Source organism: Cynocephalus volans, chromosome 16, assembly GCF_027409185.1.
Source record: "Cynocephalus volans isolate mCynVol1 chromosome 16, mCynVol1.pri, whole genome shotgun sequence".
Classification (NCBI taxonomy): Eukaryota; Metazoa; Chordata; class Mammalia; order Dermoptera; family Cynocephalidae; genus Cynocephalus; species Cynocephalus volans.
The window spans coordinates 48,196,723-48,222,570 of NC_084475.1; the positions used below are offsets into that span (position 1 = coordinate 48,196,723).

Below are 25,848 nucleotides of genomic sequence, written 5' to 3' on the forward strand. Positions count from 1 at the left end.
GAGCAAAATATGATTGTAACAGGTGGCTTAGCCTGGTGGAATGATTTTATGGTCCTTGCATGTTATAACCTAAGTGACCATCAAGAAGAGGTAAGTTTTTTTCCTCTCAGAAATAACAGATTTTTATATTTTAAAGCTATTAAGCAGTATTTTATTTTATATAGAAAATAGTCTAGTTTAAAATGAAAAAAACATTTTATTTTTTAAATCAAGAATTAGCATTTTTTTAGCTAATGGGGTTTTCAGGTTACTAGTATTTTTAAAAATTTTTTAAAGTGACAATTGGGACTTGTAAAATAACCTCTTCTAAGGATTTTAGCCATTAGACATTCTCTATAAATTTGAAAATAATAAAAAATAGTTAAAAGCAAAAAAGTTTAATATAAAAATGGCTGTCCTTAGAGATAGATTTATTAAATTATTGATTTATGTGGTTTTTTTTTGTTTTGAGAAACTGCCATTCTCATTAGGTGAGGTTTAACTATGCAAGTCTAAAAAGAATGTCTCATAACAGTGCATTCACAGATTTGATCACTTCATTTTGGTTATTTGTAGAATGAGTCTAGTCTGTCAAAATGTAAACATAATCCATTGTTAAAGCTTAGATAGGTCTTTCAACTACTGTTACTTGAAAAAAAATTCAGTAGATAAAAAGCAGCATGTCTAAAGTATTTAGTCATCTCTGGTAGTCATCTTGTTTTTATAATTTTTTTATTTTTGTTTTCTTCAGCTCAGAGTATACTTGCGAACATCAAATCTGGACAATGCCTTTGCTCATGTCACCAAAGCACAAGCAGAAACATTACTGCTTAGTGTCTTCCGGGACATGATAATAGTATTTAGAGCAGACTGTTCAATATGCCTTTACAGTATTGAAAGAAAATCTGATGGGTAAGTTTATGGCATATGACAAGTCAATTTTTGCTCCTATTTTTCATGTTTCCTCTGTGGTTTTTATTTTCTCAATATTTTATTTTCTCAATTTATTTTATTTTCTCAGTTATTCTACTTTATATTTAGGGTTTTTTGGGGTTTTTTTAAGAAGTGAAAAAGCAAGGTGTTTTCATGAGTGATATTCATATAGTAGCTGTGAAAAAAGAAATAGCCCACTTACCTGTTTTTCAGCTAATCTTCTTAGATTTATTTGAAAAATGTAGTTTTGGATGAGGTAAACCCTTAGATACTGAATTTTTTTCACAACCTTCAAAGTGAGTGGTTTCTAACTATCCTAATGTTCCACACACTTGGGGAAATTTGAAGGAATTCCACAGTGTTAAAGCCTTAGGAAGCGTGTCCTTAGCGGACTTGCTTATAATATTTCCTCTGAGCTAGATACCTATAGTTTGGGACAGGCAAAACTGGCAGTCTTGATGCTGCTATATGTTGCTTTATATTCTTGGCATCTGGTCAACTTGCAGCATTTAGACCACACCTCTTCAGTTTTATTTTTTTCTCAGAGATTTTGTTTGTTTTGTATTTGCTGAAGTAGCACAGTGGTTGGGGAGTAATGAAAAGATAAAAATTAAGACATCTTACTAGCCTTAGTAATTGAACCTTCATCCTTTCTCAACCAACTGGTTTTTGGGGGGGAGTTGGAGGTTTTTTTCTTTTTGTTTTTTTTCTTAAACATTTCTATTTTTAGAGCTTCTATCTTAGTTTTTTTCTTCCCTCCTACATCTTACTCCCTTTCCCTCTCATCCCTGTATGTGTCCTTTTGATCTCTCAACTTTGTCAGTCTCCTGATTGAAGGATATTTGGGGAGGAGAGGATGATAAGTAGAAGACATTTGGGTCTTCCATAATCATGAAATCTAATACTATTAGTAGCAGAAAAGGGGGAAAAAACCAAAAAACACCTTTTTAACAATGTTGTTGAGGTATGTGGGTTTCTTTTTTTTGACAGTCCAAATACTACTGCTGGTATTCAAGTTCTTCAGGAGGTCTCCATGTCACGCTACATTCCTCACCCTTTCCTGGTAGTATCTGTCACTCTGACATCAGTGAGTACAGAGAATGGAATCACCTTGAAAATGCCACAGCAGGTATCATTTCATTATCAGAGCTCTTGGGAGTTTACATCTCAGTGTTTAGTGTTTTAAGTTGGTACTAGCAACTATTTATTTGTTCAGCAAATAAATAGTAAGTGTGTAGAATGTACCTTCTAGGAAGATGCTGGGTTGCAGTGGCAAACTGAACAGACATGTCTTCTGCTCAGACATTAAACAGACAATTACGTAATTAATTGTTCCCGTGATGTGTGTACCAAAAAGTGGTAGAGATTACTGTGAGAGCTTATAACAAAAACATGGGGTGGTCCGAACAGAGAAGATTTCTGTACCATTTAGACTGAAACCTGGAGAACAAGTAGAGAGTAAGTAAAGAGGGGGAACTTCAGGCAGAGGGAACAGTAGTATAAAGCCCCATAGACAAGTAAGAATTCATTCAGGGGATTCTAAGAACTTTAGAGTTGACTGAAACATGGAGTGTGACAAATTAGAGTCTTACAGGTAATGCTGATAATTTTAACTTCAAGTCTGAAGTGTTTTAAGGTGGGTATTATTAGATCTAAGCTTTATAATGTTTAAGGAGGAAAATGAACTGGAGTGAGACAAATCTGGATCTAAGGAGAACAGTTGGGAGGCCATTGTAATAATCTAGGTGAATGATGTTTGTGGCCTGAACTTGGGCAGTGAGAAAGGAGAAAGAATATAGAACATAGAGGACTCCAAGATTAGATAATTATAAGGAAAGAAGGTGTAACCGCATAGTTTCTGGGTGATGTAACTGTGTATGCAGTGATGCAACCAGGACCCAGGGTGCATAACTTCCAGGGCTTCTTCCAATATATAACAGTTTCCAAAGTTTATGTCAACTGGAAACCTGCTGTCAAAGGAAAATTCTGTGAAGATTTATTTATCATCCCTGATTGCCCAGTCTGTCTTTTACATCCTATTGAGGCACTTCCATTAAACCTCAACATTCCATAAAATATTTAGAAAACAATGCACTAGACTCTCCAGTTCTGGAGAATTCAGCTGCTCCGTTAGAGAGCCTCTTCCACTGCAGTTATAATTGTTACAAGCTTTTATTTGTGTGGATCTAAAATCTGATTTGTAACAGCCTATTTCAGTTCTCTATTCTTTGGAACAGGAAATAATAAAAGCTATCCCCTCTTCACATGAAGACCCTGAAAATATTTGCAGACAGTTATCATTCCTTAGCTTCCCCTTCTCTCCCCATACTTTTCTTATGTCTTTTCATCTGCATGCTGAATATTCCTGTATCTCCAACTGTCTCATGATATTTGTTCTAGACTTCTTAGCCATCTTGGTGTCCCTTTTGTAGATAAACTTGTAATTATTTTTCTCCTTTAAAATATAGCTCCCATTTCCTCTGTAAACTGTATTTCATGAAACCACATAGTCCTAGTTGATAAGGGAAAGTTCTGCTTTGTAGACAACTTCTATCTAAAAAGATGTGGAATGAATGTGAGAGTTACGGAATCACCATTTTGCAGTCCTGAGAAAATAACTGATTCAGGTAGTGATCATTACTGATGAAACATTACAATGAAGGGATCAGGTTGTCACATGCAAGCCTTATTAATCATCAATCTTAGCATGACTAAAAATGGGAAAACCAGATGTCATATGCTTCTTGAGGTGATGTAAAATGAAGTTCACATGAAGAATTAATGCCAAAAACATTAAACCTAAATCAAATCAAGCATCTGGAGTCATCTTCCATTCACAGGAAATACAGTGATAGAGGTTTAGTCTGATTTACAGCACAAGGAAGCAGAATGCAGGACATTCTATAGGACAGCTACAAGTCAATCACACGGGGGAAAAAGGAGACGCTCTTGTAGATTAAAGAAGGCATTCAGAGCCATAACAACCAAAAGCAGTGGCTAAGCTCCTTTGTGAGGCTAATGTGATCACTACGCTACAGAAGCAAGTCATTTGTATCCTCATTTAAACCAGCTATGAAAAGATACTGTTGAAATAGTCAGGGATATTTAAATATTAATTGAGAGATAACACCAAGGAATAATTGCAAATTTTATTAGATGTAATATTAGCATTGTGGTTATATAAACAAATGTTCATATATTTTAGGAATGCATATAGAGGTAAAATGACATGATATATTACTTCTAAACAGTTTGGCAAAATTTTAAAAAAGAAACAAGGAATAGATGGAGCAATTGTGGCAAAATCTTGGTATTTATGAATCTGGAGGATGGGAATATGGTGATTTATTGTATTATTTTCCATACTTTTTATTGTCTTTGAAGTTTTCATATTATTATAAAAAGGGATTCTTTGTATATCCCAGATATAGTAGGCAATCAGTGGCATTACTAGTACTGGGTATCCCATGAGAGGGCCTTTCACAAAGAGGAGATGTTTAACTTGGCAAAGAACAAATTAAGAAGTAAGTTAAAATATAATAGGAAATTGATTACATCTGGTACAGAGGGATGACCAAGAATACTACAGCAAAGCGAATCTTGACTTAATATTAAAGATTTTAAAAAATAGTAACAATGAGAAGTGTTCGATAGTAAAATAGCCTCTCTCATGAGAGAGTGAGTTCCTTGTTCCTAAAACTCCCGAGGAGAATCATCTGCCAGGGATTTTCTAGGGTAAGAGATGGTGTTTTGGTTTCCTTCACATTTAGGATTTTGAGTGTATTAGGTAGCCCCTGCTTTTTTGAAAACTTTATTAAAATTGCCTGAGAGAGCTGTTTCAGCCACCTGTATTCAACAGATAATGTTGAATGAGTATGTACTGATAATACCCACTCATTGAAGAAAAGGGTATTTTTTTTTAATGAAGTGTAGTGTGAAATGTAGTGGTGAAATCTACCATTTTAAAACTTAGGGTGGTCATTGTGAACATTAGTCATATTGTGGTGAATTGCAGTAAATGCTCTTAAGGTCTGTTGAAGTATTTGAAGAGTTTGTCCTTATGCCAATTCCTAGACAGTCCTACTGTTCTTGTTTATTTTGGTGGCTATGCTGGTACAATCCTATTTTTCTGATTCATGCATTCGCATATTTGTTTTCTTCTGCCATCTAGGTACATTTTATGGTTATCTGAGTGTCAGACTCTTACATAGTTCCCACAGATCTTTTAAATTCCATTTTCCTTTTCATACCTCCAAGTTATTGGCTTTTTCTCATGTGTTATCAAATGTTTAGTTTTGCCATTTCTTTATACACAACCCCTTGTAGAATCTGAAAACAGTAATAAACAAGAGTATTTTGTATAACTATTTTGCAACTAGAATTTATAGGGTGGCTGCTCTTTTCCTGAATGAGCCCTAAATGACACTGGGAGCGTCAGTTGAGCCAACAAGCATCAAAACCTGGGAAGTAATCCCACATCTTCCAAATAGTCATTCTTTCCTTTCAGAAATTCTTCTTTGGTTTCTGATTGTACTTCCCCATTTCTCTTCTTGCCTTCAGAAGCTCAGTTGATGGCCCAGTATACTCTTTTCTCTGTGTATACTGTGCCTCAGAAAACTCATCTATTTTTCTGTTTACCAAACTTCCTTTATGCTTATGATGGCATATTCATCTCTGGTCATCACTCAACATTTTTAAGATTGAAAATCTTAAGATTCTTTCATATTTAATAGAAAAAAAAGAAAAGAAATTCTTCGGTTTTCCTTTACCTAATTTCTTTTTCTAATTTCTGTGTGATAACCTTAGTTTTTCTAGCACTTCACCTAGATTTGATACCTTCAAATCATCATCTTTAGTTCAGCTCTCTTTTTCTGCCTTTCATGTCTAGGATAAGCATAGCAGTAAATTTTTTTTTTTTTTTTTTTTTTTAATCAAAATGCTCTTCCTCTTTACAGGTGAAAATGACTATTTATATCCAAGATTTGCTTTAAAACAGTGCTTCTCAAACTTTAATATGCGTAATTGTTTAAGCTGGGTGATAGTGCTCAGTAGGACATCATTATTCAAGGCTTTCTACTCTGGGGTTTGATTGAAATTTTCTGTAATAAAAAGGCACACTGTTTCCTCATTCTTAAAGTCAACACCCATGATGTCTGCCTCTCCCCAGTAATCCATCCTGATTAACTCAGATTTTTTAATAGCTTCCTTATTCAAGAACCATAAGTAGTGGCTGATTTCCTGCCACTCTTTCACCTGGCTTTCTAAGCCCTCTTCAACTACAGTACCAACCCTTTCCTTTCTACCCATGTGTATTCTCATCTTTCAAGTCCCACCTCATCCATTAAACCTTCTCCCTATGCCAGCTAGATCACTAAAGTGATCTCTCATTTTTATGAACTTCTGAATTTTGCTTAGTTTTTCCCAGGATGATTCAGCTCTGCCCTTAATTTTATGTTCACTTGTATTGTTCATTAATTGCATTTAAGCTTTGTTTCACTCTAGCCCGAAATCTCCCCTTGTATCCCTATAAAGCCTAGCAGAATGGCTAGACATAGTACAACCTCAATAAATATTGATGATTGTTTAACCTGTAAACCTTATGGATTTGGGAGGGAGTGGATATTGCCAAAAACATACCTATAAATTAGTACGAATCCAATTTCTTTTTCTGAAATTGCAGGCTCGTGACGCAGAGAGCATTATGCTAAACCTTGCAGGACAGCTCATCATGATGCAGAGGGACAGGTCAGGCCCTCAGATCCGGGAGAAGGACAGTAACCCTAATCAAAGGAAACTTGTGAGTAAAGTACAAGTCATTTCTAACATTAAGAAGGGATTAGCTTGGAGGAATAAAAGAATTTAAGAGGAGAGTATTGTCTTGTGACTTGGAAACTGAGAAAGTACATAAAATTAGTCTTAAGCTGTTGGGTATAAGACTGTTTGTGAAGGGTAAAGGATGAGGTCCTGAAATGATAATAAAATGTTCCATACTCCAGATGTTACTGCTTAGTTAGGCATTATTAGTTGCAAATTCTAATGGGAAACTAAGGATAGATTGGTCAATTTCAAGGGGTTTTGGTTTTGTTTTTAGATTTAATTGTATATGAAAGGCAAGATACTATTATTAACTCTTATTTTAAATAGACACCGCCCCCCACACACACACTTTTCCCCAAAATTGTCATACTATCATTTTGAAAGACTTAGTAGGAACTTAAGAACTACAAATTTAATAGGAAAAGAATCTAATCTTATCTCTCTTTCTCCAGCTGCCATTTTGTCCTCCTGTGGTACTAGCTCAGTCTGTTGAAAATGTTTGGACAACGTGTCGAGCAAGTAAACAAAAACGTCACCTTCTGGAGGCCCTCTGGCTGAGCTGTGGTGGTGCAGGGATGAAAGTTTGGCTCCCTCTCTTCCCTAGGGATCACCGCAAGCCCCATTCCTTCTTGTCCCAACGGATCATGCTGCCTTTCCACATCAATATTTACCCCCTGGCTGTTCTGTTTGAAGATGCATTAGTCCTTGGTGCTGTCAATGACACTTTACTCTATGATTCTTTGTATACTCGGAACAGTGCTAGGGAACAGCTGGAGGTGCTCTTCCCTTTCTGTGTTGTGGAGAGAACCTCTCAGATCTACCTCCACCACATTCTTCGTCAGCTTCTGGTCAGGAACCTTGGGGAGCAAGCCTTGCTTTTGGCCCAGTCCTGTGCCGGATTACCTTACTTTCCTCATGTGCTGGAGCTCATGCTCCATGAAGTGCTGGAAGAAGAAGCTACCTCACGGGAGCCCATTCCCGACCCTCTGCTTCCCACTGTGGCAAAATTTATCACCGAGTTCCCCCTCTTCCTGCAGACAGTTGTCCATTGTGCCAGGAAGACTGAATATGCCCTGTGGAATTACCTTTTTGCAGCTGTTGGAAACCCCAAGGACTTATTTGAGGAATGTTTGATGGCTCAGGATTTGGACACAGCTGCCTCTTACCTTATTATCTTACAGGTAACAATTATAAAGGGACAAGAATTAATGAGCTTAAACTTAGAAAAAAAGATGTCTTATATTGGCACTGTGATTGTGTTTAAGGAATTAATAGTTAAATTTCCTGTTTAGTTTCTGTCTTCCATTTTAAAGAACTCTGTCTTATCAAGTGCCCACAGATTTCTTTGCATATCATAAAGTAACATTGCAGAGGTATTTTAAAACTGTACATAAATAGGCCTAAAACATATTAATGAGTTCAGAGTATTATCTTTTGAGTAATATTGAATAAATTTATTATGAGTATGTATTGTAATACAAATAATATGTACATATTATATAAGAAATATTGCATAAGATTATTAGAATATTACATAAGAAACACAATAATGAGAAAGTATTGTTTTGGATATTAGTGGGTTTGTCTAAGCTCCCCACAATAATGGATTTGTTTCCTTATAGTGTGGAATTGCTGAGGGGACTCTGGGTAGAGCATGCGTCACAGCAGAGCACCTTACGTTAGGCTCCCCTCGCAAGCTGAGGAGGTTCATGCCTTTCATAGTAATAACCCTCTTGTAACTGATGATTTTTCTCAAAATAATGGTTCTTTGAGACTCCTGAATATTTGGTTTAATTATATATTTGATAGAAGAGCTTGATCGTTTGATATTCCTTTAAGTCCGATATGGATTTGATAAGCTAAAGTTGTTTTCATTGATATTAGAATGTAAACATAAACCTGGTTTGAATATCTGCCTGAAGCACATTTTCCTATCAGCTTATTCGCTTCATGACAACTGACTGAAACCAGAGAAGATATTCAGGCAGAGGCTGGGTGGCCCTGAGATTCCATAATTCCTTGGCCAGGCCTACAGAAAAAGCCATGGAATTATAAAAATAAAATCAAAAGAGAGAGTAGAACAGTGGTTACCAGAGACTGGGGAGGGGAGTGGGTGGAGGGGGCCAGGGAAAACGGAGAGATTGGCCAATGTGTACAAAATTCAATTAGATAGGAGGAGTAGGTTTCAGTGTTCTATTGAACAGTAAAGTGACTATGATTAACAGTTAAGTTTCATATATTATGTAATAGCGAGAGGAGAGGCTTTTGAATGTTTTCACCATGAAGAAATGATAAATGCATGAGGTGATTGATATATTATCTACCCCAACCCAATTATTACATAACGTATGTGTATCAAAACATCAGATTGTACCCCATAAGTATGTATAACTACGATGTGTCCATTAAGTTTTTTTAAAAAACCATTTTAAAAAGAAAAAAAAAGAATGCAGCTGTTTTTTTGTTCTGGATCACTCCTTAGACCTTCAAGTGATCTCCCTAGCAATGGAATTGGAAATTTTTTCTCCACCAGAATTCCTAAGTTGCTATGGATTGGCAGATATTAGAATTAAACTTGTCTATTAGGCACATTCCCATGAAGGCTAAGACAGGCAGTAATGTTCACATCCTCACAAAACTCTTTTTCACAGGAGACCTGAGCTTTTTTGGAGTCAGGCAAACCTAGATTTGTATTGCTTTTCTGCTGATCTTTCACAGATGAGGAAACAGAGTTAAATAAACTCTTATATAGGAATGATAAACCTATTTTGCAAAGTCACTGAAAGAAATAAATAATGTGTGTAAGGTATAGGTAAGGTATCTGGCTTGTAGTGGGAGTTCAGTAAATCATAATTTATGTTAAACCAGCAGAGTGCTTGCCTCACTTTTCCTTGTATGGTGCTTTTTACTGCTCCTTTTAGTCTTACTATTAAACTAATCCCTGCTGTCTGTACATTCCTTGGGTTTAGGGAACTGTGGGGATAAAGAATTGCTCAAATATTTCCAAATCGTGTAGTATAAAAGGAATGCTGTCTTTCTTGGTTGCTTTTGTAGAATATGGAAGTCCCAGCAGTAAGTAGGCAACATGCTACCCTGCTGTTCAACACAGCTCTGGAACAAGGCAAGTGGGACCTGTGTCGACACATGATTCGATTTCTTAAAGCCATTGGCTCTGGAGAATCTGAGACACCTCCATCCACACCTACAGCTCAGGTTAGTTCAAAATTGTATAGCTTCTTTAGGCCGTTCACCTGCATGACATCTTTCTTTAACTGTACTGTGCATTGTATGTAATCACAGGAACCCAGTTCAAGTGGTGGATTTGAGTTCTTCAGGAATCGGAGCATCAGTTTATCCCAGTCAGCTGAAAATGTTCCTCCTAGTAAATTCAGCTTACAGAAAACACTAAGTATGCCATCTGGTCCTTCTGGAAAAAGGTAAAAGAATAAAGAGCCATTACTGATTTTAGGGCATCTGACACATTGCATTACAGGGCATTTATAAAATTAGGTCTGATGGAAACAACTAATTAATCCAACTGCCATTCCTTTTTCCATTCCCAAAAGGCATAAAGACTACCCAGAAGGCTTCCCTTTTTTCTTCCTCCTAAGTTTACTTCTGTTCTCTGTATAGTTTTTGCCTCTCTGTGCTAGAGTGGATGTTGATATACCTGCTCTGAATGCGACTAACTTCAAATGACCTCTGATGATAGAGGACTAGAATAAAAAGGAAGACAGGTAAATCTGCAGATAATCCAACAGCCTTCTTAAAGTCAGTAGTTCTATCCTTTCCATCTATACCTCTTGACAAAAAAAAATTTAATGGTCATGCATTTGACTATCCTGTGACCTTTTTTTAAAAAAATAAATGATAGACTTTGTTTTTATAGCAGTTTCACGATTAAAGAACTGAGCAGAAAGTACAGACAGTTCACACACCCCGGATGCCCCCACCCTGCAGTTTCTCCTGTTAACATCTTACATTCGTGTAGTACATTGTTAGAGTTGTGAACCAACATTGATACAGTATTATTAACTACATTTTACATTAGGTTTCCCTCTGCGTTGTATAGTTCTATGGGTTTTGACCTTTTGATTAAAGTCACTAAACAGTGGGAGAGCCAAAGGAATTGTGTTCTGGAAACTGAAATCTACATCATCCGTAGATGGGTTATTGTCTCCTGAGAGGTGACTCTGAACTCATACTGAACATTATAAAATCATTAGAACTTCCTCTGGTTTCTGATGTCCTCGTATTCCTTTCTGTGTTATTACATGTTCTTGGCTCTTGTTTTTTCTCTTCCTTAATCCCTTTTTTTATATTGTTTGTATTCTTACTACAGTACCTGGCACATAGTGAGAGATTACTGAAAGTTTTTATTGTGATGCTTTATTGCTTTCTCTCATCACTGGCCATTACCACCACCACCACACACACACACTCACACACACGTGCACACGCACACACGCACAGCAATATTATGGGCTACTTACAAGTAAATGCATCAACGGAAGTCTATAAACAATAGCCAGGCAAACAGCATCTTCTGAGCCATATCCTGAATTTAAAATATTGGTTAGTAACTTACCATGTGCTCACTATGTGCTAGGAACTGTTCTAAACATTAACATGTATAGGCCTTTTAATCCTTACAACAGCTGTATAACAGTTGTTATCATCACTGTAAAGGTGAAGAAACAAAGGCCTATAAAAGTAAATTTGGTTATGTTCACACAACTAATGAGTAGCAAAGCCAATATCTGAATCCAGGTAATTCTGCTCCAGAGATTAGGCTCTTTACCCCTTCACTATATTGCCTGTCACTAAAAGCATTACCATTCCCCAAGCACCAAATTACACCACATCAGCATATGAGTAAGGGATGATAGACTATATTTAGTCAAGTCGTTAATCTTTAAAAATCAGTTTTATTTTCATATATCTACGTAACTCACATTGAGAGGTTTAATTTCACTTTGCTTCTCTATCCTTAGTTTCTTTGATCTGGTTTTTTCAAATACAGCATTTATTTGCTCCCTTTCTTTCCTTCAACCACTTGCCCCCCTCTTCCTGGTCTCACTTCTTCTGTCCCGTATTTCTTCCTCTTCCATGTATTTATTCTGCAGATATGTGTGCTCTACTGTGTTCTGGGTGTTCAATACAGAGAAGCCCTGATGCTTTATCTTCCTCTTCAATCAGAAGTAGATCTTGGATCTCTTTTCTTGTCAGCTTTATCAGTGCTGCTGCATAAAAGTATGTGAACTCCATTCTGTTGCTCTGTTGTGTTTCCACTTATAGATGGAGCAGAGACAGTGACTGTGCTGAGAACATGTACATTGACATGATGCTCTGGAGACATGCCCGGCGCCTCTTAGAAGATGTGCGGTTAAAGGACCTCGGCTGCTTTGCAGCCCAGCTGGGCTTTGAACTCATTGGTTGGCTCTGCAAGGAACGTACCCGAGCCGCCCGGGTGGACAACTTTGTGATAGCCCTGAAGAGACTCCACAAAGATTTCCTGTGGCCACTTCCCATCATCCCAGCCTCTTCTATCAGTTCTCCTTTCAAAAATGGAAAATACCGAACAGGTAAAATAAATTTCACGTCACTTGCACAAGGAAGATTATATTTTACTCCAAGTATTTAGACATTTTGCTGTTAGTTGATATTTAAGAAATCTTTTCATTCCAAACTCAGGAGTGGATAAAAGCCAACCTTTTTGTACATCAGTTGAAACATAGTTTCATTTGGTCAACATCAGTTAACCAAGGGTATAAATAAAGTAGAACCTGTGTCTCTAAGCTTTATGACCTTAAAGTCTAATGTATAAATCTAACCATTGTTATCTAGATTATAAGTAAGTTGAGAACTGGCTGAATGTAAAAGCTACCACACTTATTGTGGGAAGGAGTTTTAGAACCACTTAGTGATGGACCTCAGAATAAGCTGAATTGTATCCTTCCTACAGGACTCACTCTAGGGAAAGAGTAAAAGTATATCATTGACAGCTTGGGTCATCTAAACTAGGAGAGGACAAAGTGAAACTATATATTTTGGTGAAAGAAAAAAGTTTTTTTTAGTTCAGGTCTTTCATGAAGACTGTTATTTATATGCAAATTAAAACAAAATTTTTATTATGCATTGGAAACTTCATGTCATCTTAAGAACCAAGGCAAATCGTTTAGAAGATGAACAGAATAATGTTTTGCCTCGTTCCAGGAAAAGATACAAAGATATGACCGTTACATGGCGTTATTACATGGCGTTATACGGTCGGTCCATTTTGTTACAATCCCACATCCCTAGTTTTGGGGTGGATGATAAGTGTAGGAAAGTGATTAGCTTTGAATTGTTAGTATTGGGTGGGCAGGTGGGGTAAGCTATGAGAGCAGAATGGGAACTGGCAGTGTGTGCACCTTGAATTTCTGCCCCCATTTATTGTTTGTTTGTTCATGAATCTGCCCTGCATAGGGGAGCAGCTGTTAAAGTCTCAATCAGCTGACCCTTTTTTAAGTCTTGAGGTGGATACTGGCATCTCTGATATCCAACGAAGTCAGAGCTGGCTTGGCAGCATTGGCCCCACCCATCATGAAATAGACACAGCCTCATCCCATGGACCACAAATGCAAGATGCCTTCCTATCACCTTTATCTAATAAAGGTAAGTGACATTTTAAGTCCTCACTCTTCTTCAGTTCCTTTGAAAGAAAGTTTATGTGCTGTAGCACTTCAGAGATGGAGCTTCACTTTTTCCTTTCAGTGTCCTAGAAGATTAGCCATTAGTATTTGTTGGAGAGGTGGACAGTTACTAGAACAAGGGCAAATTGGCCTTGACTATACTTGGCCATATTTATTTTAGATAGATGAAATAGATAAAGTCTCAGCACAGATCAACATTAACAGATAAATCTTTGTGTAGTAGGTTTTGATAAGGAAACACTAACTTTGAACCTCGAGTAAGCAAAATGTTATCCCCATATAAAGAATTTTATTCTTATCATAAGTAGACCTGTATCATAAAAAACTGTATTCTATCATTATTATTATCTTTTATTTCATCAATTAAAATTTGTGTATATTTGTTCTTTCTCATAAGTGCCTACATAATATCCTTGATTCTGCCTCTTGGCCTTGAGAACCTGAGATACTTACTCTCTGGCCTTTATAAAAAATGTGCACTGACTTCTGCTCTGTGGAAATGGGTAAATTACAAACTGAAGAAGTTTTGAAGCAATTTATGTTGGTATAGGGTTATAAAATGTAGGAGCTTAAACAGCAATTGGACTGATTTTCTGCAGTTTTCATATTGGCCGGGCATTCGCCTAATGTTTGGTTTTCAGTCTGTCATCATTACCTGAACTTCTGCTGTGAGAGGAGGCTTATAGCTGCCATTACTTTTTTTTTAGTTGTGGTAGAATACACATAAATTTACCATCTTAACCATTTTTAAGAATGCAGTTCAGTAGTGTTTATTACATCCACATTGTTGTGCAGTCAATCTCCAGAACACTTTTCATCTTACAAAACTAGAACTCTGGGTATATTTTATTTAGTAATAACTACTCTCCATTCCTCCCTCACTCCAGCCACTGGCAACCACCATTCTATTTTCTGTATGAATTTGACTACTCTAGGTACTTCAATATATGGGAATCATTACGGTATTTGTCTTTGTGTGACTGGCGTATTTCACTTAACATAATGCCTCAAGTTCATCCATTGTGTACATGTGTCAGAATTTCCTTCCTCTTCAGGGCTAAATAATATTCCATTACATGTATATACCACATTTTTTTAATTCATTCACCTGTCTAGGAACACTTGGGCTGCTTCCACCTTTTGGCTATTGTGAATAATGCTGCTATGAATATGGGTACACCAATATCTCTTCAAGATTCTGCTTTCAGTTCTTTTGGATATATACCCAGAAATGGAACATATGGTAATTCTATTTGTAAGTTTTTGAGGAGTTGCCATACTGTTTTCCTTAACAAGTGCACCATTGTACATTCCCACTAATAGTAACATGGGTTTTGATTTCTCCACATCCTTGTCAACACTTATTTTCTGTTTTTTGATAGTAGCCATCCCAGTAGGGGCAAGGTGGTGCAATTACTTGTTTTAGAAAACTTTTTTAAAGAGATACTTTCAAATATATTTAAAAAGTAGAGATAATAGTATAGTGGGCCCCTCCACCCCATGTATCCATCACTCAGCTTCCATTATTACCAACTCATGGCCAGATGTTTCACCCACTCCCCCCATATTAATTGAAGCAAATCCAAGAAATACATTTTATCTGTAAATATTTCAGTATGTATCCTACAAGGACACATTTTTAAAAATGTAACCATAATACCATTACATCCCTCTAAAAATTTAGTAACAATTCCTTAATACCATCAAATATCCAGTAAATATTCAGGTTTCCAGTTGTTCTATAAATGTTATAAATTTTTTTAGTCTTAGTGAAGATCCAAATAAAGTTCATACATTGGTATTATTTTTAATTCTCTTTTTAAGTGATTGTTGTCTTCCCCCACCCGCTTGCCATTTATTCATTGAAGAAACTTGTTTCTGTGGATTTTCTCAACAATGTGGATTTTGCTGATTGCATCTTCATGGTTTAGTTTAACAGTTTTCTCTGTATTTTCTGTAAATTGGTAGTTGACTCTAAAGACTTGATCAAATTCTAACTAGATTTTTTTGGGAGGAAGCAGGGAAGACTATTTCATAGGTTGTAGTATGTTTTTCCATCCAAAGTCACATAATGTCTGGTTATCTAAAGATTTTTTTTAAATATCTGCTATTGTTCATATGAGGATATTCAGAAATATCCTAATATTTTTGGTGGAAAAAAATTAAAAGATAATACAAATCTTTTCATGAATTGTGTGCAGTACCTCATATAACATGGCACTTTCAGCAGTGGATTTAATGTTTGGGTTTCAAACATTAAAATCCTGAGGAGAAATCAACATTTGAGAAACAGCTAATATTTAAAATTAAAGGAAAACGTATTTTCTACACGAAGCTTGTTTATAACTTTTGGCAATTCTTTGTCAGGTGATGAATGCAGTATTGGTTCAGCCACAGATCTGACTGAAAGTAGCTCCATGGTGGATGGGGACTGGACAATGGTGGATGAAAATTTCTCCACCCTCAGTTTAACGCAGTCAGAGCTAGAGCACATCTCCATGGAGTTGGCGAGTAAAGGGCCTCACAAATCCCAGATCCAGCTTCGGTGAGTTTCTCAGCTATTTGAAAGCACAGAATGCTTACTCAGGGTATTTGGGCAAATAGGGCACATGGGCTACTTTCCTAGTAATCATAGCCATTCTGTACATCTACAGATCCTTCCTAGCATAAATCATTTTGTTTCTACTTATATATAGGTATTTGCTACACATTTTCATGGAGGCAGGATGTCTGGACTGGTGCATTGTCATAGGCCTGATTCTTAGAGAATCCTCAGTTATCAGTCAGATTTTGGTTATTACACAGTCATCAGAGGTAGATGGAGAGATGTTACAGAACATAAAGACAGGACTCCATGCAGTGGACCGATGGGCCTCTACAGACTGGTAAGTGCTGGTTTCCTTAGGCTTTTTATCCTTTGGTGTCCTTTGGTGAATCCTGTCCTTTCACATTAAGGCTTAGTTATGGTTCATTTATTTTGGATACTTTTAGGTTAGTAGAAATAAAAAACATGTGTTCATTTTTAAGGCTACTTTCTTTAGTAACCATTTAAATATGTAATATCTATTGAGCAAAGTTATAGTTGGGTCAGTTTATAATTTATAATGTGAATGAATACATGTGACCGACTCAAGAATGATGCAGTATAAATGATCTTAGAATTAGAATGGAACTTAAGATTTGTAATTGTGTGGAACTGAAGGTAATGACCTAAAAATGGCTGCTTGAAAAGAAAAAATTAATTAAGGTCTGTGTGAATTTAACATTCCATGGTAGTTACTAGGAAATCCAAATTAAGAGTAGGGAATGGAAGTTAAGAGCTTTGTACCACACCCCTATCTTTGTCACCAGTTATGTGTGGATTTAGGGCTAGTTACTTCCTTACTTGGATCTAGTTTTCCTTAATTGCCTAATGCATTTAGGTTAGATGTTCTCTGAAGGTCCTTTTAGGAGTCTAAAATCATGTTGGTCCTTCAATTGTAGAATATAATTTTTAATTGTAATCCCGGTTTTAAAATGTCAGTCTTTGCTCCTAGTGCTCAGAAATTTAAAAGACTCACATTTATGATGTTTGCATCTAGCTCCCTCTGCGTTGGGCAGGGCACCCAGGAAACTTGTCCTCTCTACCTCCTTTACTGTTGTCCTTATTGCATCAATGTTTAGTAAGAGATTAGCTGTAACACTCTACCAAGCCTTTTGAATTATGACGGATGAGCTCATTTTTTTCTATTTAGCCCTGGATATAAGCCATTTTTAAACATCATTAAACCACAACTGCAGAAGCTCAGTGAGATAACAGAAGAGCAGGTCCAGTCTGACGCCTTCCAACCAATAACTGTGGGTAAGACTCCTGAACAGACTAGCACCCGGGCAGAGGAAAGCAGGGGCTCTTCTGGCCATGGAAACATCCCTCAGGGTGAGATTGGGGGTTGCAGTATGGTCAGCCGGAAAGAGGACGACACAATCCGAGCAGAGGAGGAGGAACCTTTTGAGGATGGGACTTATGACTGTTCTGTGTCCTAACAACGAGGTGTAATCTGGAGGGACAGTATTAATTCCCAGCAGTGTGCAACTGAGTATGCATGCTAGTTGGGTGATTTAACAGAGGAGAGAACTCAGCTTAGAGACTCTCTGGTAAAGTATTACTAGATTTTAACTAATTCTTTTCTCCTCTAAGAAATCTTTGACTCCATAAAAATGTGATATCAAATAAAACGTCTTTCATAAAAGAATATTTTTAAGCTGCAGTGGAAAGTAATAAAGAATATTATACAGATGTACATGAGAATACTTGGTTTTATTCAAAGGTGATAGCTCTTAAACTCTAGGTAGGGATGGTTTTGCCCTGGGTGAGCTTACTTTTTCACTGCTTATAGCTTCTTATATGTTTTCTGGTTCAGTGTGTGTCCAGACTGATTTTTTTTTAAATAAATGCTAAGGTGCTTGCTATAGCTCATCAGGTACTTGAGCTACCTGGTTGCTCCCTTGGATAGTTTGCTGAACTCCCTAATTAGTCCTCCTGAATGGATGCCAGCGTGATGGAGATGTTCTCCTTGGCTTCACTAGCCTGTTAGATCCCAGTCCTGAATTGACAAAAGCTATTTACCTGTGAGCTAATGTACCTGTTGGCAAGCTTGACTCCTACTAGATCAACGTGGACAGAAGTCTTAGGGGTTCTTATCAATTATGCTGTTAGATACCACTAAACTATTTTGTATCAAACAACTGTATCTTTTTGTGAATACTCTTGTGTAAATATACTCAAAGGCACTGTTCATATTTTTAGGACTTGTATAATAATTTGTAAGGTTTTATGCAGGATTCTGCATGACTTTAGATACACTTAGAATAAAGACAGAGCTTGCTCTTCTTTCCCAAAATGAACAGTCTTCATAAAGGAAGACAGATTTATTGGCTTGGACATGAAATGGTCACACTGATCATGAAATGGAACAGGTTTTGTGCAAATTAATGTAGTTTCTTATTTATTGCTTTTGTAAACTGAATAAAAATGAACTTTTATTTAAATAGACTGCTGAATCCTGTATTATCATGGTTACTAAAAATTAGTATGTAAAGAATGCATTCTTCATTGTAAACTTTTAAAATGTTATGTATTTCTAGATATGACTTAAATTTTAGTTTTCATACATTATGAAAACAGAACTGCATACTTCTAATAGCTTGAGACTAAACATATATATCCACTGTATGTAATTCTAATTACTTTATAACAGTATTAATTTAGATAGCTTGTTTGTACTGTGCAATTCGAACAAGGAATGCAAAGTTATTTTTTACAAAAACAAACTTGTTTATTTTTATAATAATGTATTTGATGTGGACCAAATTTGTACCCCTATATAAAACAGCCTCTCTTATAGTGCAATCATAGTTTAGAAGCAAAACTGGTCCTCTTTCCTTGCTTTTTAAAGTAAACGGCTAGATTTGGTTGTCTTAGCCAGGTTTCCTTTGAAGGGGAGACTGAAAACCATTTTGAAATTGCTTAGTTCAGAATTCATCAAACTATTTAAAATTACTGAGTTTTATCATTTACTTTTTACAAGTGCAATAATTTCACATAAAACTTGTGAATGGGTGGATAATTGGTACCTGATCCTTTTGGTGCTACTTTCATTTAAGTCTTTATTTCAAACCACCTTTCCTTGAATCTTCAGATAGAAAATATTTTCCACATGAGTACGTGCAGCCCAGTAAGAAACTAGACTGAAATTTCTTCTCCTATTCTAGTCTATCAGGGAGAAGAACCAGCATTATTTTTGTGTTTGGTGTGTTTGGTGTGAATATTCAATCAATAAAAATGATTTACCATTATAAACAGCCGTGATCTTTTCAAAATCCTAAATAAAAGACTGTGCTGCTGAGTTCATCTCACACTTTTGAAAGCAGGGCACCAATATGTTAACTGTATTCTTGTGGCTTAGGCCATGAATGAATCTTTTCTTCTATAAAATATTCGTTTTTTAACTAATAGAAATAAGAGGCCCTGAGGCAAGAAAATTTGGCAAGTTTACAAAAAATTTCTTTTTGATAATTTCTTTGTTATATATTTTAATTTCAAAGAACTCATTTTGTCATGTTGTTTGGTTCACATATCAACTGTTAAAGCCATAATTTTAACCACTGAATTTAAATATTCAGTATAACTGTTTGAAGTTTACTATATACATTTAAGTTATTTGCTGATACCAAAAACAAGTCACTTGGCGGGAAGAGTCAACCTTTGCTTGTAATTAAAGTTGCTGCTACTTCTGTAATGTGTATTTTTTTAACTTGGTAAAGGGCAATAAAACTATTACACACATTTTTGTTTATTAATCATCTCAAGTTAACAGCAAAAAGTGTATTAAAATCCACACAAATATTCTTTTCATTATATAATTCCACCTCTTAGAGTTTTTATGAAATAACTAGAACTTCAGACAGTTTTACTTAAAATATTTATTTATATATAGTTAGAATGACAGCATCAAGAGTTGGCATCAAACTAAATGCCTGACAATAGAATATTGGAAGAAACAATCCATGTTGATGATGTAGAAAATGTTCAAAATATAATGAAGTGACATAAAATTATGTATATCATACAATCTCCACCAAGCAAACAAAATTTTATATGTTAAGTATGTAGGCATCATATCATCTCTAATAGGTGGGATTAAAAATGATTGACTCTTGCCTGTCTTCCTAAATCTGCTTTCTGTCTATGAATTTGCTTATTCTGGACATTTCGTATAAATGGAATCATATACTGTGTGGACTTCCTGTCTGGTTTCTTTTACTTGGCATGATATTGTCAAGGTTCATCCCTGTGTATGAGTGTCACTACTTCATTCCTTTTTAAGGTCAAATACTACTCCATTCTGCGGATATATCACATTTGTTTATCCATTCAGCAGTTGAGGGTCATTTGGGTTTTTCCCACTTTTTGGCTACCACCTCCATGAACCTTCCACAAACACGTTTCTGTGCGTATCATATGTTTTCAGTTCCATCTAGGAGTGAAACTGCTTGGTCATATGGTAACTGGTTAATTTAAGGAAATGCCAAACAATATTCACCAGCAGTGGTTGAAGATTCCAATATCTGCCAATAACACTTATCATTCTGTATTTTTGGTTTATAGCCCTCCAAGTTTAGATTCTCATTTACCTAATGGCTAATGTATATCTTTTCATATGACTGTTAGCCATTTGTATATCTCTGAAGATTCTCATCCTTTGCCCATTTTCAATTGAGTCATTTATCTTTTTATTGTTGATCTGCAAGAGTTCTTTTTATATATTCTGGATACTAGACCCTTAGATATATGATTTCCAAAATTTCCTCATTCTGTAAGCATGTCTTTAACATTTTGTGTGTCCTTTGAAACATTTTTCATTTTGATGAAGTCCAATTTATTATTTCTTTGGTTGCTTGTGCTTTTTGGAGTTTTAGCTAAGAAAACACTGCTTAATCCAAGGTTAGGGAAATTTATGCCTGTGTTTTCTAATAAGTTTTATAGTTTTAGCTCCTACATTTAGGTCTATGATCCATCTTGAGTAAATTTTTTGTATATGGTATGAAATAGGGGTCTAACTTCATCCTTTTGTATGTGAATATTGAATTGTCCAAGCACCATTTATTGAAAAGATTATTTTTCTCAATGAGTCATCAAAAATCAATTAACTAAATGTATGGGTTTATTTCTGGACACCCCCCGCCAGCTATATTACAATGATCTATATGTCTATCCTTATGCCCGTACCACACTGTCTTGATTATTGTTGCTTTGTAGGTTTTTTTTTTTTTTTTTTTTTTTGCTTCGTAGGATATTCTGAACGTGTGAGTCCTAAATTTGTTTTTTAAGGTTGTCTTGATTATTCTGGGTCCCTTGCATTTTCATATAAATTTTAGGATCTGCTTGTCAATTTCTATACTAAAAAAAAAAAGACAGCTGAGATTTTGATAGGGGTTGTGTTCCCTCTATAAATCAAATTGGAGAATCTTGCCATCTTAATATTAAGCCTTCCAAACCATGCACCTGAGATGTCTTTCTATTTATTTAGGTCATCTTTAATTTCTTTCAGCAATATTTTGTAGTTTTCAGTGTAAAAAGTCTTGTTTTGCTAAACTTATTCCTAAGCATTTTATTGAGTATTTTCTTCTTGATGATGCTACTGCAAATGGAATTGTTAATTTCATTTTCGAGTTGTTTATAGAAATACAACTGATTTCTATATATTGATATTGGATTGTGGAATACTGCGTTCATTTATTAAATGTAATAATTTTCTGTGGATTCCTTAGGATCTTCTATATTGACAATCACGTTGTTTATGACTAGAGATAGTTTAATTCTTCCTTTCCAATCTCTTGCCAAATTGTCCTGGCTAGAGCCACCAGTACAATATTGTATAGAAGTGGCAGTAGTGGACATCCTTGCCTTCTTCCTGATCTTAGGGGGAAAAGCTATCTTTTATCAAGAAGTGTGGTGTTAGCTGTGGATTTTTCATTGATCTTTATCCATTCTTAGTTTGCTGAGTGTTATTATGAAAGCGTTTTAGATTTTGTCAAAAAAATTTTTTTTGCAGCTGTTGAGATGTTTTTGTCCTTTATTGTTATAATGTGGTTTATTAATTGATTTTCAAATATTGAACCAACCTTGCCATCCCAGGATAGATCACACTTGGTCATGACGCAGGGCCAAATTAGAGAACTTGTTCAGCTGCTTGTTTTTGTACTGAATGGACAGTAGAAAGGAATTCATTCAGAAAGCTAACTTGCACAGAGGTCTTTGAACTTACAGGTACATGCTCTATTCTGGTTGAGTGATGGTGCCCTTTCCTTGTGTGGAGATTAGAATAAGCAGTGGGTCATACTGGCTGAAAAGCAATTTCTTCTTCCCTCCCGACTACCACTAACCCCCTAATAAAATAATACCCTTCTCTATTAGCCCTTTGGTAATTTTTTTTTGGGGGGGGGGGGGACTGAAATTATTTAAAACTCCTAAATATGCTGTAGCTCAGTGTTTACCAACTAAGTCATTTCCATGAAATTCAGATGCACCATTTCATTCCAAGGCAAAAAAGGATTTCAACTGAAGTAAACTAACATTTCCATATTGAGTTTTGCTTACATCACCCATCAAAATAGCAATTATACCCACATGAGCCATCTAGGTCTTTTAACAATAATTAAAAGGCTCTGTGGACAGGAAATAACCCTTGATATATGGGGATACAGGAAAACAGCAATTTTCTGGTAAAAAGATACCAACCAGCAGGTTGAAGTTTATTTTGGTAACATTGTAAGGCAATAATTAATCCTCAACAAGTCAGCAAGAAGAAATGGACAAACAGCCCTTCTTCCTATAGCTCCCTGAGTCAGCAAGCCAGCTGGTGGCCCATCAGTGGTAACATCCTAAGGAAATCTCCTTTGATGGTTATTTATATCAGCTAAACTATGGAAACAGAAACACTTCATGCAACACTCAATCATTCTTAGGTCAGATATAAGAAAGAGCTACTTTACTTTAAAATGACAATTCTTCACACTTTCTCTAAATAAGCAGTATTTCCCTAAAATACTGTGCTACTTTAAATTATGTAGAAAATAATGCTTTCAGTTAGAGCTTGAAAAGACTCTTTTGGAAACGGATATTCCTTTTTTTAAAAAAATAAGTTTAATCTCAGAAGCTACTGACGATGTGACACAGTGTGCTTATTAACAGAGCCATGAATACTGTGTCTGGCATTAAAACAACTTCCCAGAATATTAAGCATGCCCTGAAACTAGTGAGCATCTTTTTACTGACTGACAATATTAAAGCTTCATAATGCTAAAGAAAACCAAAAGAGAATTGTTTGCATAAGGGAAATAACCCAAAGGCAAAAGAAACAACCATGTAATTATTACCAAAAATGGGTAACAGCATCCTTCCCAAAGGTGAGGAAAAAAAAAAAATCACAGGAAACAAGGTGTTCTAGTAATCTATATTAGATTAACCACAAGGACAGAAAATATGCTTGTGTTTTGAAGTTCATTAAGATATTACTTTTTCTGCATAACTGAGTCTATACAAGCTATAAATCCTGCAGACCTTATGTACTACCTGACAGATAAATGTAGCAGTAACCAGACACTTGAAGCACTTGAGACTGATTTCTGCAAAGTCTAGGAAAAGCACTGACTCCAATGTGCAGTGTCAATGCATGTGACAGCCAACACATTATCATTCAGCTCTGGCAGCGGCCCTGCTGTCTGTGTTGGCCCAGTTCGTTTTTAGGGAGCCACAGATCATGCAAGTAGTATGAGGAACATGATTAAGAAAGCATATACACTGCACAAGATCTTCAAGGAAGTTTCCTCCTTGAACACTTACTGTGTTCTTTCTATTCAGACAGATCTGAGGACCACTTTTTGAGAAGCATTCCTCTTATTCCCCCATCACCTGAGAAAAGTCTAGCTTTTTTTTTTTACTTCGGCTTTTCTTTCAACTTTTTTTGTATGCTTGCTAAACTCCAAATTTGTCCAATTGTTGACATTTCCTAATAGAAAAAAGAAAGCATAGTTTACCACTGATCTCACCAAACCCTCTCACTGCTGGAACAAAGAAGCTGTGAGAAGTGCTGCTATGATATGCCTCACAAGATAACATGCCCATCTTCAAAATGAAAAGCTCCTTTAAGTCCTAGTACTGCTGTTATGCACCAACAGGTACAGTGGTCTCATTCTAGTACATGCTACAATCTCAAGTCTTGGGAAAGCCAGCCCCGCTGGACAGTAAGTTACAGAGAAACTAACCTATTCAACTGGCTGGAAAACAAAAAGGAAGACCTAATGCATCAATAAGACTGTGTCCTAAAGAATTAGCCTTGTATCAAAAGACTCCTATGAAACGAAGAGAATAAATATTTATAAAATGCCCACCATGCCCAACCCTACCACCAAGTCAGTGCTCTGAGGAAAGAAGTTAAGGTCCTGTACTTGCACAAAAAATATTCTGAACCAAAAGAACCTGTGAAAACCCAGAGGGAAATAGAGCTGGACAAATGTTCCCCCTTCTCAAATCGGTAAGGTGGAGAGGGGGAACAGATATGTTTCAGAGAAAAACAGGCATTGAAAGCCATCTCAAGAAAGCACAGCAATGGATCTGAGTGACCGCTTGTCAGGACAGTGAGTCACCAACTCCACACAGGGCTCCACATCCAGGCTTCAGTACAAAGACACAACTCTGAAAGCTCTCCAAGAGGCTGCCTGAAGAAATACAGCTCTCAGCACAGGCTGGGGCCTCAAAGGCCCAGTGAGTGCCTCTTCCCCAGTCCTTATGGCAACTACCTTCCAATGACAGGGGAATCATTACCCGAGTGAATGATACTGTACCTCTTATCCACTGACACAATGATCTTGGGCTTTAATTGGAAATGACTTTTGTGTCATTAGCAATGATCTGACAGTCTACATCTTTCATGACCCTAGAAGGACAGCTATTAAAGTGGTTTGTTGGCTTCTGTCTGTCCTTAAGGTCATATAAAATGAAGTGTGTGTAGTGGCAGTACCCAGATATGTGTAAGTGCCACAAAACTGGCATTTTCAAGTGTCAAAAAGGCCATGAGTCACTGTCCCACAGCTTAACACTTACAGTCCTTCGCCCTGAAGAGTATTAACCCAAAAAGCTGTTTGAACATATGCTCATAACTCAGTAATTCACTGACTTACGTTACAAACGTCCACATAACCGGGAGAAACCATATCACGTGGAGTATCCACTAGGCATGTACTTAGGGCTCATCCTCAAGATTAAAACACAAAGACATTATAGGTGCACACCCAGGCAGAGGGAAATGTCCAATCTGGTAACTTCTCCTTCAGATCATCCAGTTGGGAGGATAGCTTGTCTTCCCCAGACAGATAGTGGGCGGCAATGGCCACAGTGAGCATTCCTTCAGGCTGTTCTCCTGAGACCTGCCAGGGAAAATTTATTAGTTCTATAGTTTTCTGAAGCCAGAATACCACCTGGTTCTTGCTAAATACCACCTGGGAACCTGATCAATGAAATGGCAAAACTGGGAAATTCCCACCTGCACTTCTATCCAGAACTGCCATGCAGAGGCCTGGAGTCCATGGGAGTAAAATACAAAGTAGTCCCCTCCTTTACTTGTGACTGGGGTGCCATTGCCAAGAGACCACTGAGAAAGTGTTGACCCTTTGTGGGCTCGAACGTAGAATGACATATGGCTTGGTCCTGGAAGAAAGAACTGTTAAATCAATCTTTAAAAAAGCATCAACAACAACAAAAAAACCACCCACCACCCAAACCAGACTATAAAGGTTCATGCGTGGTATCACTTTAAATATACTCACTACAAACCTAATGGCGGTTTACCAGTTTGGACAGTCAGTGTGTATCAACAAGTTTAAG

The 25,848-nt window shown here is 36.5% G+C and overlaps 2 protein-coding genes across 7 annotated transcripts in view; one reads left to right on the plus strand and one right to left on the minus strand.

Annotated features, from left to right (window-relative positions):
* RIC1 (RIC1 homolog, RAB6A GEF complex partner 1) overlaps nucleotides 1-18,497 on the plus strand; it is a 143,632-nt gene extending 125,135 nt beyond the window's left edge. For all 4 annotated transcript variants that reach the window (XM_063081451.1, XM_063081452.1, XM_063081453.1 and 1 more), the window contains 12 exons: nucleotides 1-90; nucleotides 731-891; nucleotides 1,903-2,041; nucleotides 6,593-6,709; nucleotides 7,182-7,910; nucleotides 9,784-9,942; nucleotides 10,030-10,166; nucleotides 12,028-12,314; nucleotides 13,198-13,386; nucleotides 15,792-15,969; nucleotides 16,121-16,309; nucleotides 17,159-18,497. In XM_063081451.1, the coding sequence (XP_062937521.1) occupies nucleotides 1-90; nucleotides 731-891; nucleotides 1,903-2,041; nucleotides 6,593-6,709; nucleotides 7,182-7,910; nucleotides 9,784-9,942; nucleotides 10,030-10,166; nucleotides 12,028-12,314; nucleotides 13,198-13,386; nucleotides 15,792-15,969; nucleotides 16,121-16,309; nucleotides 17,159-17,447 (2,664 nt within the window). In that variant the 3' untranslated portion in view covers nucleotides 17,448-18,497. The remainder of the gene's footprint in view (nucleotides 91-730; nucleotides 892-1,902; nucleotides 2,042-6,592; nucleotides 6,710-7,181; nucleotides 7,911-9,783; nucleotides 9,943-10,029; nucleotides 10,167-12,027; nucleotides 12,315-13,197; nucleotides 13,387-15,791; nucleotides 15,970-16,120; nucleotides 16,310-17,158) is intronic.
* The window catches only part of ERMP1 (endoplasmic reticulum metallopeptidase 1), a 61,643-nt gene continuing 45,845 nt past the window's right edge, over nucleotides 10,051-25,848 (minus strand). The window contains exons 14-16 of one of the 3 annotated variants that reach the window (XM_063081455.1): nucleotides 25,508-25,671; nucleotides 25,257-25,391; nucleotides 10,051-10,156 (exon numbers count right to left, since the gene is read on the minus strand). In XM_063081455.1, the coding sequence (XP_062937525.1) occupies nucleotides 10,118-10,156; nucleotides 25,257-25,391; nucleotides 25,508-25,671 (338 nt within the window). In that variant the 3' untranslated portion in view covers nucleotides 10,051-10,117. Of the gene's footprint in view, nucleotides 10,157-12,187; nucleotides 12,288-22,450; nucleotides 25,392-25,507; nucleotides 25,672-25,848 lie in introns of those variants that run through there. The other 2 variants (XM_063081457.1, XM_063081456.1) reach the window with 2 other exon arrangements.